The sequence below is a fragment of the Coregonus clupeaformis genome, chromosome 6 (genome assembly GCF_020615455.1).
Source record: "Coregonus clupeaformis isolate EN_2021a chromosome 6, ASM2061545v1, whole genome shotgun sequence".
In the NCBI taxonomy this organism is placed as follows: domain Eukaryota; kingdom Metazoa; phylum Chordata; class Actinopteri; order Salmoniformes; family Salmonidae; genus Coregonus; species Coregonus clupeaformis.
The window spans coordinates 26736918-26753732 of NC_059197.1; the positions used below are offsets into that span (position 1 = coordinate 26736918).

Here is a 16815-nt window from a genome sequence, read left to right on the forward strand (position 1 = left end):
ACACAGTGTACTGAATGAGATTCATCGTCTGAGACTCTCTTTTATGCAAACGGATGTACTGAGTGCAGCAGCGTGCCTGGAGGGCAGGCTTGTTTGTACTGCTAGCCTGTAGAGAGCAGAGACAGAGTGGGAGGCTCCAGTAACACTACAGTGTAGTTCCAGCACCTTCAGAACCCTTCCAGGTGTTCCACAGGTCTTCCACACTGATGAACTGGTCGTCTCCGTGGAAACTGTTGTGCTTGGCTTTGGGATCGTGGTAGTTCAGGTCCTCCCTCAGGAACTGGAGGTCGCCGGGGTCACATGGGGGGAGACAGAAGGGAAGAGAGAACAGGGGAGGTGTCAATCAAAATCAGCCAAAATCATTATAGATGATGTCAGAGGAATCAAACAGTTTCGGAGACTGCACAAGTGTCAGATATACCAGGGAAGGATAAAAAGATCTCTGTACGGCGTGCTCAGAGAATAACCAACAAAAAAGCATGCCCTGAGCCTTCCCCTGCCTGCAGTCAGACAGATAAGCTTTCTGCTGCAGACTGGGCTCGCTTCACTGTGTGCACCCAGCCTTGTCACAGTATTACAGTGTGCATGACAACCAGTAGAGAGGATACTAGCACTAAAGGAACAGCCAGGAACACTGTGCTTTACTCACACCTCACACTCTGAGAAGGGGCTAGAAAACACATGGCCTTTTACGACAGAATGACAATTAAGACCTAGACATCGTCTTACCAAGTGAATGTCAATAAAGATCTATACGTTTGAGCATTTGCATGTGTCATATTTTACACTGAAGCTTTATTGGCCTGAGAACCTGTGATGGAAAGTACAAACCTATAACTATATTGCTAAAAGCAGGGTACAATAGATCATCATTTGATGATGAGGAACACAAACAGGAAATCAGGTGTTCCTCTTTCTACTCTAAAACACTCAATCTTTCAATCTAATGAGCCTACTGTAAGTAATATCGGACACATTAAGTGTCTCCAGTTCTCTTGAGCAACAACATAGCAGCGCAGTGACAGGGCTTAGCTGACATTATGTTTCATCCATCTCTAGCCAGCCCCCATGCTGTTATCACTGGGAGGAAGAAGCTTGGCTGCTGTACGACACGCCCCCACAAAGAACACGGGCTCAGGACAAGTTAGAATGCAGATTTTCCTTCTTCAGAGCTTAGTGTGGGAGGTTTTCACTATAGGGCGGACACTCAAAATCAATCAGACAAGAAATCTAACCCTTTCTTTGACAATGTAGCCAAATAGCTGATGTTTAAAAAAAATCTTGGTCCGGTGTGTTCAGCATGTGTTTTTTTTTGTTGCAACATGCTGTTTCAACCATCTTAGCTTGTTTTAAATGTATGTAGTTCTGTCCTTGAGCTGTTCTTGTCTATTAATGTTCTGTATTGTCATGTTTCATGTTTTGTGTGGGCCCCAGGAAGAGTAGCTGATGGGGACCCCAGGAAGAACAGCTAATGGGGATCATAAAAAAATACAGAAAAAGAATGAAACATGATCATAAAAACCTATTATTTCTCTAGGAAGTGCCCAGGCATTAGAGCTGGTTTGGTCAAAGCGCTCTACATGTCTTGTTCAGCCTTTCTCAGTGTTGGCTCTGAGCCAGGACTGACACCAGAGATATGTGCTTAATTCACAGGCTGGCTGCTTCAGGGATGTCTGCAGAGCCAGTGCCGCCTCCTCTAAAATCTGCTCAGCCCCTGCAGCAGAAGTTGCAGAGGAAGAGAGCTCTAGCCCAGACCAAAGCCTCCTGAGGTGGGGCAAGAGGCTACAAGGCAGGCCTCTCCTCTCCCAGCCTGTTCATGGCTGCCCTACAGGCCTCTCCTCTCCCAGCCTGTTCATGGCTGCCCTACAGGCCTCTCCTCTCCCACACAGTCGTCAGGAACAGCTGGTGCTCACATGCATGCTTCAGTGTTGCTTGCCTCGAAGCGCGCATTGAAGTCATTTAGCTCATCTGGTAGGCTCGTGTCACTGGGCAGCTCGCGGATGGGCTTCCCTTTGTAGTCCGTAATAGTTTGCAAGCCCTGCCACATCCAACGAGTGTCAGAGATGGTGTAGTAGGATTCAATCTTAGTCCTGTATTGACGCTTTGCCTGTTTGATGGTTCGGAGGGCATAGTGGGATTTCTTATAGGAGTCCGGGTTAGAGTCCTGCTCCTTGAAAGCTGCAGCTCTACTCTTTAGCTCAGTGCGGATGTTGCCTGTAATCCATGGCTTCTGGTTGGGGTATGTACGTACGGTCACTGTGGGGACGACGTCGTCGATGTACTTATTGATGAAGCTGGTGACTGATGTGGGATACTCCTGATGCCATCGGATGAATCCCGGATCATATTCATTCAAAAAAAATATATAATAATTATATTCCAGTCTGTGCTAGCAAAACAGTCCTGTAGTTTAGCATCTGCGTCATCTGACCACTTCCGTATTGAGCGACTCACTGGTACTTCCTGCTTTAGTTTTTGCTTGTAAGCAGGAATCAGGAGGATAGAATTATGGTCAGATTTGCCAAATGGAGGGCTTTGTACGTGTCTCTGTGTGTGGAGTAAAGGTGGTCTAGAGTTTTTTTTCCCCACTGGTTGCACATGTGACATGTTGGTAGAAATGAGGTAAAACAGATTTAGGTATCCCTGCATTAAAGTCCCCAGCCACTAGGAGCGCCGCCTTTGGATGAGCATTTTCTTGTTTGCTTATGGCCTTATACAGCTCGTTGAGTGCGGTCTTAGTTCCAGCATCAGTTTGTGGTGGTAAATACACAGCTATGAAAAATAGATGAACTCTCTTGGTAAATAGTGTGGTCTACAGCTTAACATGACATACTCTACCTCAGGCGAGCAAAACCTAGAGACTTCCTTAATATTAGATTTCGCGCACCAGCTGTTATTGACAAATAGACACAGACCACCACCCCTTGTCTTACCGGAGGTAGCTGTTCCGTCTTGCCGATGCACGGAAAACCCAGCCAACTGTATATTATCCATGTCGTCGTTCAGACATGACTGTGAAACATAAGATATTACAGTTTTAAATGTCCCGTTGGTAGGATAGTCTTGAACGGAGCTCATCCAGTTTATTCTCCAATGATTGCACGTTGGCCAATAGGACGGATGGTAGATGTGGGTTACTCCTCACTCGCCGATGAATTCTCATTAGCGGACCTGAGTCCACTGTATCAGCGTCTCTTCTTCATGTGAATGACGGGGATTTGGCACTGGTCCGGTATCAGCGTCTCTTCTTCATGTGAATGACGGGGATTTGGCACTGGTCCGGTATCAGCAGTAAATCCTTGTCCGACTCTTTAAATAAAACATATTTGTCTAGTTCGAGGTGAGTAATCGCTGTTCTGATATCCAGAAGCTATTTTCTGTCATAAGATTATGTAAAAAAAAAATTTAAATAAGTTACTTCAATAGCAAAGTAAAAGCCAGTACCGAGCAGCCATTAACTAATCTCACTATCTGTGGCCATCTTGGGAAGGAATCCCTGCTGGTGGATGACAGGGGATGAGAGTACTGATACCTTCAGGCCACTTTTCTGTGACTCACATAGACAGGTCTGACTGGTGCCATGCAGTACAGTAGCTACATCCTCTCCAACACATCACACTATGAAAACACCTGTAATCTATCAAATGCTATTGAAATGTAATGAAGCAGGGTACCTGGTGGTACTAATCACCCAGTCCTTCTGACACGCCCACAGTGTATAGGGAACCTGGTGGTTCTACTCACCCCGTCAGTCTCTGACACGTCCACATTGCCATTAGCATCGTCATCCATCTGCTTGTGGATACTGCGGATCGCCTCGAAGCTGAGGATGGTATTCTCATCGTGGCACCGAGGCTCGTCGATGCGACAGAGTTCTGAGGGAGAAACGAAAAGTTCAGAGCTCACATTGAAGTATGAAGTGCCAGCAGTTGTACAGGGCTCTCAACAATACCTGAACAGATTATATTGTTTCCATCATATTAGGCTTTGGTGGTAAATCGTATATATCAGGGTTCTTCAATTCCGGTCCTGGAGGGCCGAGACACCTCTGTTTTTCATCCTCTCCTTCTAATCAGGGGCTAATTCAGACCTGGGACACCAGGTGAGTGGAATTAACTACCAGGTAGAAATAAAAAACAGAAGCGTTTCGGCCCCTCCAGGACCGGAATTGAAGAACCCTGATATATATTTCGTATACCGGGGTATTTTGAAATACCGACGGTATAATTTTCAATAGTTTGGGGCGTCTCTAAAGCTATGCGCCACTGCTTGTAACTATACAGTGAGGGAAAAAAGTATTTGATCCCCTGCTGATTTTGTACATTTGCCTACTGACAAAGACATGATCAGTCTATAATTTTTATGGTAGGTATATTTGAACAGTGAGAGACAGAATAACAACAACAAAAATCCAGAAAAAACACATGTCAAAAAATGTTATGAATTGATTTGCATTTTAAATGAGGGAAAAAAGTATTTGACCCCTCTGCAAAACATGACTTAGTACTTGGTGGCAAAACCCTTGTTGGTAATCACAGAGGTCAGACGTTTCTTGTAGTTGGCCACCAGGTTTGCACACATCTCAGGAGGGTTTTGTCCCACTCCTCTTTGCAGATCTTCTCCAAGTCATTAAGGTTTTGAGCCTGACGTTTGGCGACTCGAACCTTCAGCTCCCTCCACAGATTTTCTATGGAATTAAGGTCTGGAGACAGGCTAGACCACTCCAGGACCTTAATGTGCTTCTTCTTGAGCCACTCATTTCTTGCCTTGGCCGTGTGTTTTGGGTCATTGTCATGCTGGAATACCCACCCACGACCCATTTTCAATGCCCTGGCTGAGGGAAGGAGGTTCTCACCCAAGATTTGACGGTACATGGCCCCGTCCATCGTCCCTTTGATGCAGTGAAGTTGTCCTGTCCCCTTAGCAGAAAAACACCCCCAAAGCATAATGTTTCCACCTCCATGTTTGACGGTGGGGATGGTGTTCTTGGGGTCATAGGCAGCATTCCTCCTCCTCCAAACACGGCGAGTTGAGTTGATGCCAAAGAGCTCGATTTTGGTCTCATCTGACCACAACACTTTCATCCAGTTGTCCTCTGAATCATTCAGATGTTCATTGGCAAACTTCAGACGGGCCTGTATATGTGCTTTCTTGAGCAGGGGGACCTTGCGGGCGCTGCAGGATTTCAGTCCTTCACGGCGTAGTGTGTTACCAATTGTTTTCTTGGTGACTATGGTCCCAGCTGCCTTGAGATCATTGATTCCTCACCGTTCTCATGATCATTGCAACTCCACGAGGTTAGATCTTGCATGGAGCCCCAGGCCCAGGGAGATTGACAGTTATTTTGTGTTTCTTCCATTTGGAATAATCGCACCAATTGTTGTCACCAAGCTGCTTGGCGATGGTCTTGTAGCCCATTCCAGCCTTGTGTAGGTCTACAATCTTGTGCCTGACATCCTTGGAGAGCTCCTTGGTCTTGGCCATGGTGGAGAGTTTGGAATCTGATTGATTGATTGCTTCTGTGGACAGGTGTCTTTTATACAGGTAACAAACTGAGATTAGGAGCACTCCCTTTAAGAGTGTGCTCCTAATCTCAGCTCGTTACCTGTATAAAAGACACCTGGGAGCCAGAAATCTTTCTGATTGAGAGGGGGTCAAATACTTATTTCCCTAATTAAAATGCAAATCAATTTATAACATTTTTGACATGCGTTGTTCTGGATGCTTTAAGCGCTGCGATTAAAAATGAAGACACACAAATTACTAAAGAGCGAGACAGAGATCAATATAGCCTAACCAGAAAAAAAGAAAGGGAAAAAAAAAACTGTTCTCCTCCTACCCCTGCCCGCTGCTGCTGGCCTTCGCAGATTCTGCCATTAGGCTCCTGAAGTTGCCGGTAATAGGCTACACCAGCGGTCGGCAACCTTTTCCATTTGGAGTGCCAAGTTATCCTACTATTTCTACGTTACGTGCCAGTTATGATTTTCATATGCACATTTGTGTAACAGTTTCATTTAATTTATAATAAAGTCTTCATATCTCAAAATCAATGTCATGTGGTTAATCAACATTCTATCAAAATGAAAATGATATAAATCTAAAAGTAACTATTGCCATTGCCAATATGTAAAAATAGCCTACATAAAGCCAACAAATAAAAACATTGCAGCCTGCAGGTAGAAAATATCCTGATGAAAGTAAATATTCTATAAAACACATTGGCTACGCATGGCCTGTCTGCAAGGAACTTGAAACATTGTATCAACTATTAACTTGGTCCAGCCCAAAGCTCGTGCTTGCAAACTTCTATAAAATATTCTGGACCCTCAGAGTTTCCCCCGCCATTGAGCTCCGAACAGACAGACACAGCTGTAGGCTATTTGCGCAAGGGATAAGAAGTAATTAGGTAGGCCTATTTTATGACGTTTCCACCAGATCAGAGCATGACATTTTTTTTCCCCTTTCATGTTGAGTGGTTACCGATAGAGCGAGAGCTGGAAAGATTTTTCAAATAGGCTACTTGAGGAACTATTGTCATTCTCAATGGATGTAAAAACACATTTTGTTTACTTGCTGTTTGAGGCGAACAAAACTTTTATTTGAGAAGCTCCACAGTGATGGTGAGTTAAGACAATCAGAAATAGTATCAGATCCACAAATGGGCACATTTATAGGAATACAGGTAGCCTAGTCCTACCTGACAGGCGCGCTCCAAAAGACAATGAATAAATTGACAACTCGTAAATGGAATGAAATAAAACAAAACTTTGTGTAGACTAAGTTGTGCGCTCTGCAAACAACGTGTCCACTCCTACAATGACAACGGTGAGACTGTAATAACAATAATAATATATTGAATAGAATAAATTAACAGAAATTACTGCAGCCAAACAAACATTGTAGATGAGAAATTATGGTAATTAACAGTAAAGTACTACTGGTGTGTCATCCTTCGCAGTGGATTAGTCCACTCAGACAGGTGTGAATCAGACACTTGTCTCGTGTGACATAAATTATTTGTATATATTTGCCACTGCTCAACTAAAAACAAATCTTGGTCGCCCAACAGCCTATCGACCAAACAATCGACCAGTCGACTAAATGGGGTCAGCCCTAGTCTAGTGACTATCAGCTTGTAACACACTCCAGCGTATGGGTAGGCTAACAGCCAAATTGATGTCCACCATGAAAACATCCCAAGCCATTTGTTCAAATCCACTCTGTGGCCTAGGAGCTTTGCTGCGCACAGCAGAAACCCACAAGGGTGCTAAATGTAGCTGAGCATTAACTAAACCTAGCAAGAGGCTATTTATAGCCAGGCTGTGTTCAGCTGTATGGTTACAGCGGAGGATTGAAGGCTGGTCGGGGGGGGTTGTAGGAGTCTGCTTTCTTTTCAACAGTGCAACCTGAGTGTTGTCTCAGAATGACAAGGGTGCTGATGTTATGTCATCAATTAAAGAGCAACACGTGTGTAGGGAAGTAGAGTTCTAGTGAGGGAGAAGTCAAAGACCAGGGGGAACTATGAGGGCAAAACATCCAAATCTAACCTAACGTTATGTTCCTTTACTTACTATGGAAGACAGCCTATTACATTAAGTGAAGTGCCCTTTAATATAGGCCACATTGAAAACACTATAAATAAGATTTTTTATATGAATAAAGACTTGAAGTGCAAAGAAATCTGCATTTTGACATTACATTTACATTTACATTTGAGTCATTTAGCAGACGCTCTTTTCCAGAGCGACTTACAGGAGAAATTAGGGTTAAGTGCCTTGCTCAAGGGCACATCGACAGATTTTTCACCTAGTCGGCTCGGGGATTAGAACCAGCGACCTTTCGGTTACTGGCACAACGCTCTTAACCACTAAGCTACCTGCCGCCCCATGTCCCTCGTCATGTTTTTCCGACTTTCCTGGGTAGACTTTTACTCACTTAACCCCAACATTTTTTCAAGTTTTCACCATCATTGTAAAGCCCTAGTTATGTTCTTGCTTTGATAGTCATTTCTGAAGAGTATTATTTATTTCATATGAATAGTGATTATTTTTACTTCTGTCCATCATTCTAAGGTCAATTCTGTTACATCAACTGAACTCATGTTTTATTTAAGATAAATGTTTTATTTTTTTTTAGAAACATTGAAAATATAATAGTCAAATCATAGCGTAAAAGTAGGTGGGCTGGTTCTACTCTGTTGTAAATTATCTGGTGTGTTGTTGTGGAAAACTGATCATGTGGAGCAGAACACATTAACCCTGTTACTCACAGGTAGGCTAGAAATGTTTAAACAATTTCAATTTTTTTTGTGAAGCTTGCATTTAATTGCCCTTCCCTGTTGCACACAACAAGCTTCCATTCCCCATATCACAAGTGGATTTATGGCTAATTTAAGATGAAAACCTCAACCCTGTTACTTTAAATGGCACATTATTGGCATGTAATAGTCTTTTTTTTACCGCTTGAGATGAGAAAACATGTTTATGAAGTGTGCTCTTTATGACAGAATGTTATATATTTTTATTTTACCAAGTTACACTACCCAAAATGTACTCTATTCATGGAACGACCCGCCTATCTTAGCCTACATTATTACATGTCAGCATAATAGCAAGTACATAGAGGTCTGGACTTAGTAAGAAGTGTGTTCACTTTCACCTCAAGAATTCCAGCTATGCAGCCATTACAATTCAGTTGTTAGAAAAATAAAAGCTGTATGAATGGTGTCACATGCCGGGAGTATCTCTGGCTGTAGTCACGGTTCTGTGTCTGTGCCTGCCTGGCCTGCAGTCTTACCCTTTCTCCTGGGGGATTAGAAACCCTCTGCAGCAGCAGATCACAGATAAGGCCTCACTTCAACTCAGAGGAAAACCTAGTTTGGCCTGAGCTGCAGTCTGCAGACATTCTGGGCTGTGTGCAGGATGGTGACCAAGGCTGCCTCTAAGCCACAGAGATTTGCAGTGTAGCCAAGTGTAATCTCTGAACGCTTCAATGTTCAAAGCTACGTTTACAATCTCAAAGAATGTACCTTCTATCTCTTTGCAATGTAGTCTACATGATGAAACAGCAGGGTAAAAATACAGGCAAAATGGCTGAAAGGCATCATAGCAAACAGTCCCTAAAAGGGAAAAAGCTGACCAGATAGATCAAAGCTAATACTTTTGCTTGTACAACTGTGTTGGTTATCCTGCCCAGAAACCTGACCAAAACACAAATGAAATAGACTCAATCATGGACACTCTTACTGAAATTTGTGGCTGCTTCTCGTGATGTATTGTTGTCTCTACCTTCTTGCCTTTGAGCTGTTGTCTGTGCCCAATAATGTTTGTACCATGTTTTGTGCTGCTACCATGTTGTTGTCATGTCGTGTTGCTACCATGCTATGTTGTCATGTGTTGCTGCCATGCTATGTTGTCGTCTTAAGTCTCTCTTTATGTAGTGTTGTGGTGTCTCTCTTTATGTAGTGTTGTGTTGTCTCTCTTTATGTAGTGTTGTGGTGGCTCTCTTTATGTAGTGTTGTGGTGTCTCTCTTTATGTAGTGTTGTGGTGTCTCTCTTTATGTAGTGTTGTGTTGTCTCTCTTTATGTAGTGTTGTGGTGTCTCTCTTTATGTAGTGTTGTGGTGTCTCTCTTTTCGTGATGTGTGTTTTGTCCTATATTTTTATTTTTAATCTCAGCCCCCGTCCCCGCAGGAGGCCTTTTGCCTTTTGGTAGGCCGTCATTGTAAATAAGAATTTGTTCTTAACTAACTTGCCTAATTAAATAAAAGTTTAATAAAAAATTAAACATAAAAATAGGGCATGGCCTACATTAGTGCGATGTGGTCAGTTTTCACACTAAGAAATGTGACATCAGGTATCTTCCTGTGTGATGCAATCTATCATGCGGAAGCACACAACAGCAAGTGTGCATACTTCCTACTTGCTCTCCCATTTGCTGCATAAGGTTAGCTCGTAGTATTACAATACTAGGCATTGGGCAAGCCCAGTAAGTCTCTTTCCCCAATTGGCCCATGCAGAGTGCAACTTATAGCACAGCACAGGGCAGGCAGGAGCTTCTCTGGCATGGAATCCTGCTGCAGCTTTATTTATGACAAAGACTTTGAACAAAATAGGCAAATTAAGGTAGCAAGTGGTGCACAGAAAATGGCAAAGAGGCCAGAAAAGTGAAGATCTGGAATTACATTATATCAAACAGCCAAGCTGTTGACAACAGCATAGGGGCAAATGATTACATTTCTTTGGATCCACAAAAGTCACCATACCCTGACCTGTCAAGAGCTGGAACAATCCAATCACAGAGGCTGTGACAGCTGGCCAATGTGGAATCGATTCTATAATATCCAGGCATATCAACAACAGCCACAGCTGACACCCTGTGAGGATGATGGCACATCCTCACCTAAAGACTCATACATTCACCATTGTGCGTGTGACTGTGTTAATGTTTATTTGTTAAAGGGCCCTGTTTTTCAGTCTTTTTTCACATCCTTCCAGTCAAACGTGTAGTCTGCTACAGTTAAGTGTGTAATTATATATATGTGAGGAATGTGTGTGTGTTGAGTCAGGATTGGCTAATGAGATAAGTGTAGCCCCTTCCACCAATTTGAGTTGATTGAATACAGGCATATATGTGTTTGTGAGAGAGAGGCAGTGTGAGTAGTCGAAAACAAGGACAGAGGAGAGAGGCAGTGTGAGTAGTCGATAACAAGGACAGAGGAGAGAGGCAGTGTGAGTAGTTCGAAAACAAGGACAGAGGAGAGAGGCAGTGTGAGTAGTCGATAACAAGGACAGAGGAGAGAGGCAGTGTGAGTAGTCGAAAACAAGGACAGAGGAGAGAGGCAGTGTGAGTAGTTCGAAAACAAGGACAGAGGAGAGAGGCAGTGTGAGTAGTTCGAAAACAAGGACAGAGGAGAGAGGCAGTGTGAGTAGTCGATAACAAGGACAGAGGAGAGAGGCAGTGTGAGTAGTCGATAACAAGGACAGAGGAGAGAGGCAGTGTGAGTAGTCGAAAACAAGGACAGAGGAGAGAGGCAGTGTGAGTAGTCGATAACTAGGACAGAGGAAGTGTGGGTAGTCGAAAACAAGGACAGAGGAGAGCATTTTATGCTCTTACCTTTTTTAACTTGTTATCCTTGTTTTAGCTCATATGCTGATTTTAACTGTTGTTGTATTCATCTATTTATTCAATAAATTGTCAGTTTGAGTAAAACTGTTCCTGACTTCAAGAAGCCTTTGTGTGCATGAGGTAACGGACAAATTCGTTACACACCCTCCCACTCTACTGGGAACTCTAACAAGAAAATAAAAATTATTAACAGTGCAAGTAGGCTACAACAAGCTGCTAATCCATCAACTGACAATTCTGTCAGGTTTTCCATAGCCGCTTGTTAAGACATGCTAACATTCTCTGACTGTAAAGCCTTCTCTCCAACGCACACATACTGGCAGCAGCATATGCCACTGCACTGCAGCAGAAAGTGGGGTGGAGCATTTTCTGATCAAAAACAGTATTTCCTCTGCCATAACTAGGCTATACAGCTGCAATGGAAGGCACCAAATCTCAAACTCCAGCCATAGTGGCAGTTTGACTCTAAAGTCACACCCCTATCCGTTCACATCTCAACGAGGATGCAATGCGTAGCTTATGTGAGCAATCTTGTGCCAGCATACAGCCTTTAGCAAACATAGTAGTCTAAGCTAACAGGCCTACTACTTTTAGACAATAACAATGCATCTCAAAATGAAAGCCTCCTGGCTAATATGGCTCCAGACAACTGAATGACAAATCCATTCCAGGTCGATCTGTTCTTTAAATTCAGCAATCTAACAGCATAAATCTTTCTGGGGGCTCTAAATCAACCCACACAAGTCAGTGTGCTGAACACAGCTAGCCTACTAGATAAAGGTTAAGTCTACAACCCAATAATGTAAAGGTTAAGTCTACAACCCAAGAATGTGGTGGTGGTTAAAAGGTAACTTTTTGGGCATTTGAAAATACCAGTGGGTCTATGTTCCAGAACTGCAGCCCAGTGCTTCTTCAGCAAACACCGCCACGATGAAAAAATAGAATGAAGTTTATCACCTGCAGCTCTCACACACACACCCTCTTTCTCATTTGGTTTGCAAAGTTACTGGGGCTAGAGATTTAGATATTTACATACTAGACTACCTTTTCAAAAGCTTTAAGTTATGTAACCCTCTCTGTGTGTGTGCCAGTAGAAGACTCAACACGCACTTGCCCTCTGGACCATTCCACTTCACTGCCGGTGTAATTACTGTTTCCCATCCTGACTTCAGTATGCCCAACCAGGCTTACCGTAGCAGGCTGTAGTCTGTAGTAGTCAACCCTCTCCAGGCACCGAGCCTCTTCATCACAAAAGCGCCACGAGCTAGTAACTGTTGCTGAGCACAGGCACTAGCCTATACATTATGTACGTGGTTAGCCAGGCCACAGTCACTGAATGTCTCACCACCAACAGGTTCAACAAACCACTACAACCGTCTTTAATGTTTTACCACAAATACAATCTTTATTGGAGATGGGTCACTGTGACAGCCAAACATGTATCACTCCATGACTGGGCCCCTGTCCAATTCAGCGAAAGCCTTTACGCGGTCTGGCCTCAATGCATGACGTCAAATCAAAAGACCTCACAAGTAGAGGCACAATTACTGTAAGTGGTATAGAATAGGCTAACTTACAAAAGTCAGGGCCGAGAGTGGTCTTCAAAGCTATTGTTATTCATTTCTAAATGTCTAAACTGTTCAGGAATAGGCCTACATTAGTTAAGGGCCCCTTGGACAGGAAGCATGGCACTACATGATCAATTACAAATGCCACAAGTTCAACATCAACACTGTTCATGTGTAATCATAAGAGCCCTGTATAAACAGTGATGATACAATTATGGGCAGGCACTTAATTTGCCCTAAGCTGTATAAATATGACATGACGATGCATGATCTATACCCACCAAAAAGGGAACGCCAGAGGAGACTGGTTAGGACATTCCCATAATTGTCCATTCCCAATCAATCAACACAGCTAACATTTCCATAAATCCAGGGTCTGATCCGGTGTAAAACTAACAATGGATAGGTTAGCTCTAGCCTACTACTGTAGCTGACATGAGGCTTAGGCACCTACATGATGTTCCTTACATTCTGCTAAGTCCCCAAAATTCTCAGTTTAAACAAAACCTATGACAATCATTTCACACATTCCATTTTGTTCTTACAAAGAATGATGTGGCAAAACTAGTGACGATAAGTGAAAAACTTTTTGACTGACTTGTCAATAGGTAAGGGAAAAAAAACTCACTACCAAGATGCACTTCTCCCTGACTTGACTGTGTGCCATGATCACCCGAGGACAGAGCTTAATGGAGAATGCATACCCTAACTATTCTCAGCATGGCTGCATTTAGAGCCGGCACAATTTCCAAATACAGAAATGGTAGAGGAGGTTCTAGTACACTGACAATGCAACAAAAGTCTACAATGTGACCAATTTTGATCACATGGTGTATGGAGTATTCGATGAATACACATGGTGGCATATGGGCTGAATGATTGCGTGTGTGTCATAATGTTCAGAACTTTCTGAATGATATTTACATACCTGACACACCATTATCAATAGGATGGTGGTCTGAGCTGGCTTGGACCGTCCAACTTTCCCTCAGGAGGCATAAGCATACAATCCACAAGGTCAACGATGTGCTGAAATCCATAATGGAGGTTTGCTAGGAAGAGGGTGGAGAGGAAATGTTTGAGTGACATTTTCGCATGAATGTAGCTAGAACGTTAGCTACTAGCCTAGTTATTTAACTATTACAACTTCAGATTTCAAACCAACAATGACAAATTTCAACCCAGTGACTTGGAAATGACACTGCATGATTATTACAATCTAAAAGGTCTTAAGTATCAAATTAGATCACATCAGAGCTTTCCAAAGCCAACTATCATCAGACAAGTAAGGTTGGTAGCCCATATCTGGGACCTCTAGCTTGGCTAGTTACTTAGTATAGAAGTCACATAGGGTCTTAGGCAGATAATACAGGCTCTCACAAAATCAGTGGTTGGCTCATGCTAAACCTTACTATAACCATAATACTACTAGCAAACTATTTCACCATGTTTATCTATTTTATATTACATTACAAGCCAATATTAGCTGGATATGGATAACAATCTATCACAGCTAACGTTAGCAGTCAATAGCTAAATAAATGTCTGGCTAACCAACGTTATCAAAATAAAAGTGACAGGCCGGCCTGAATAGCTATCATAATCAAGTCAGTCGTTTCATGATTTTCTAGGTAGCCATTAAATGTATATTAGTTAGTTACCTTTCAATACTTTTGCATTGGATGCTTTTCTTATTACAACTCTAGTGGTTACCGTAGACTCAAAGGCAAGTCATCAATCGTAGGTCCAAACTCCAAAGAGAAATCCCTCTGTACTCCATGGATAAAGAGCTAAGTTAGCTGGCTAGCTAGCTAGTTGTCTGTCAAATCTGCATGACAGATGCTTTCCCGCTCTGTTTACCCAGCTAACGTTAGCTAGCCAGCCAGCAATCCGCAGACAATCCAATGCAATGGCCGAAGTGGTCGTCTAACTGACAAACATACACTGGGATAAAGCCAACTAGCTAACGTTATGGTCCGGGCCGCTTCTTCAGGTAGCTCAACACGACACCAGCACAGCAGCCTTCAGACCATTGTCAGCAGCTAGGAAGATGGCTACACCGATAATAATCGCACACGAGCTAGCTACAATGACAGAACTCGAGAAACCTAGCAAACCTGTCCTTTTACGTCAACTTACTGGATAAAATACACTCGAGAAAGAAAAAAGTATTTATGATAGATTCAAACACAGAGCGGTGGTAATGCACTAGCTACATGTCCACTACAGCTGGTTTCGCCACACACAAAATATTCAACTCCTGGCTTTGCCGCTGACTCGTGTGAATCCAGCAATATTAACGTATCACTTCCTGTCAAGTTTTTTTTTTAAATAATCCTTCAAAATAAGAGTACAGCTCTGTAAACGGTGTAAATGAATTATGAATGTAAAAATATTATGTTACAGTTATTACATATTTAAGCAAAAAGGCCCGTCGTGCCTAAGAACAGCCCTTAGCCGTGGTATATTGGCCATATATCACAAACCCCCGAGGTGCCTTATTTCTATTATAAACTGGTTACCAACATAATTAGAGCAGTAAAAATAAATATTTTGTAAAGCCGTAGTATACAGTCTGATATACCATGGCTGTCAGACAATCAGCATTCATGGCTCGAACCACCCAGTTTATAAATATATATACTATATATATTCAGTGGTGTAAAGTACTTAAGTAAAAATATTTTAAAGTACTACTTAAGGGGGGGGGGGTCTGTGCTTTACTTTACTAGTTATATTTTTGACAACTTTTACTTTTACTCCACTAACTTCCTAAAGAAAATAAAGTACTTTTTATTCCTTACATTTTTCCCTGACACCCAAAAGTACTCGTTACATTTTGAATGCTTAGCAGAATTGTCTAATTCACGCACTTATCAAGAGAACATCCCTGGTCATCCCTACTGCCTCTGGTCTGGCAGACTCACTAAAAACAAATGCTTTGTTTGTAAATTATGTCTGACTGTAGAAGTGTGCCGCTGGCTATCTGTACATTTAAGAAACAAGAAAATTGTGCTGTCTGGGTTGCTTAATATAAAGAATTTTAAATGATTTATACTTTTACTTTTACTTTTGATACTTAAGTATATTTTAGCGATTACATTTACATTTGATACTTAAGTATATTTAAAACTTTTGCTCAAGTAGAATTTTACTGGGTGACTTTCACATTTACTTGAGTCATTTTATTTTAAGGTATTTTTACTTTTACTCAAGTATGACAATTGGGTACTTTTTCCACCACTGTATATATTTTATCTAAGATAAATCAATTCGACCATTTGTATGCTACGTTTGTACCAAAATCAACGCGTGACTTTTATTTTTCTTAAGGAAATCGCCTAGGTCACAGCCTTATTGTTGCTAGCTGCTGCTGATGTTGGCTTCACACACAGATCAAGTTCGTGTGTTCGAGGCATAGAGATAGATAGAGGACTCTAGTGCCCAAAAGCCACTTTAGCATGGGCAGAGCCATTGAGGACTTTCACCATTTTGAAGTAGTCAACTGGGTGGGACTTCGTATGGCTTAAGGAATGATCACATAATTCCATCCAGGTCACCAGGTAGGATCAGCCAATTACTTATACTTGTAAGGAAACATTCCATAACTGCAGGTGGCAGTAAATCACCAAATTTGGCTTTATACCTGTTAAAACAACACACTATAGGTGGCAGTCTGCACCCTTTCAGTTTGTTTGCCAACTCATAAAAGTACACTGAACAAAAATATAAACTCAACATGTAAAGTGTTGGTCCCATGTTTCATGAGCTGAAATAAAAGATCCCACAAAATTTCTGTACGCAAAAAAAGCTTATTTCTCTCTAATTTTGTGCACAAATGTGTTTATTTCCCTGTTAGTGAGCATTTCTCCTTTACCAAGATAATCCATCCACCTGACAGGTGTGGCATATTAAGAAGCTAATTAAACAGCATGATCATTACACAGGTACACCTTGTGCTGGGGAAAATAAAAGGACACTCTAAAATGTGCAGTTTTGTCACACAACACAATGCCACAGATGTTGCCACAAGTTTTGAGGGAGTGTGCAATTGGCATGCTGACTGCAGGAATGTCCACCAGAGTTGTTGCCAGAGAATTTAATGTTAATTTCTCTACCAT

At 42.2% G+C, this 16815-nt stretch overlaps 1 protein-coding gene across 4 annotated transcripts in view; it reads right to left on the reverse strand.

The window, feature by feature from the left end:
* Nucleotides 1–14968, reverse strand: part of LOC121567789 (stromal interaction molecule 1) — a 40009-nt gene extending 25041 nt beyond the window's left edge. For all 4 annotated transcript variants that reach the window (XM_041878078.2, XM_041878075.2, XM_041878077.2 and 1 more), the window contains exons 1-4: nucleotides 14356–14968; nucleotides 13623–13746; nucleotides 3745–3875; nucleotides 166–280 (exon numbers count right to left, since the gene is read on the reverse strand). In XM_041878078.2, coding sequence (XP_041734012.2) covers nucleotides 166–280; nucleotides 3745–3875; nucleotides 13623–13734 — 358 coding nt within the window. In that variant the 5' untranslated portion in view covers nucleotides 13735–13746; nucleotides 14356–14968. The remainder of the gene's footprint in view (nucleotides 1–165; nucleotides 281–3744; nucleotides 3876–13622; nucleotides 13747–14355) is intronic.
* Between the last annotated feature and the right edge of the window lie 1847 nt (nucleotides 14969–16815).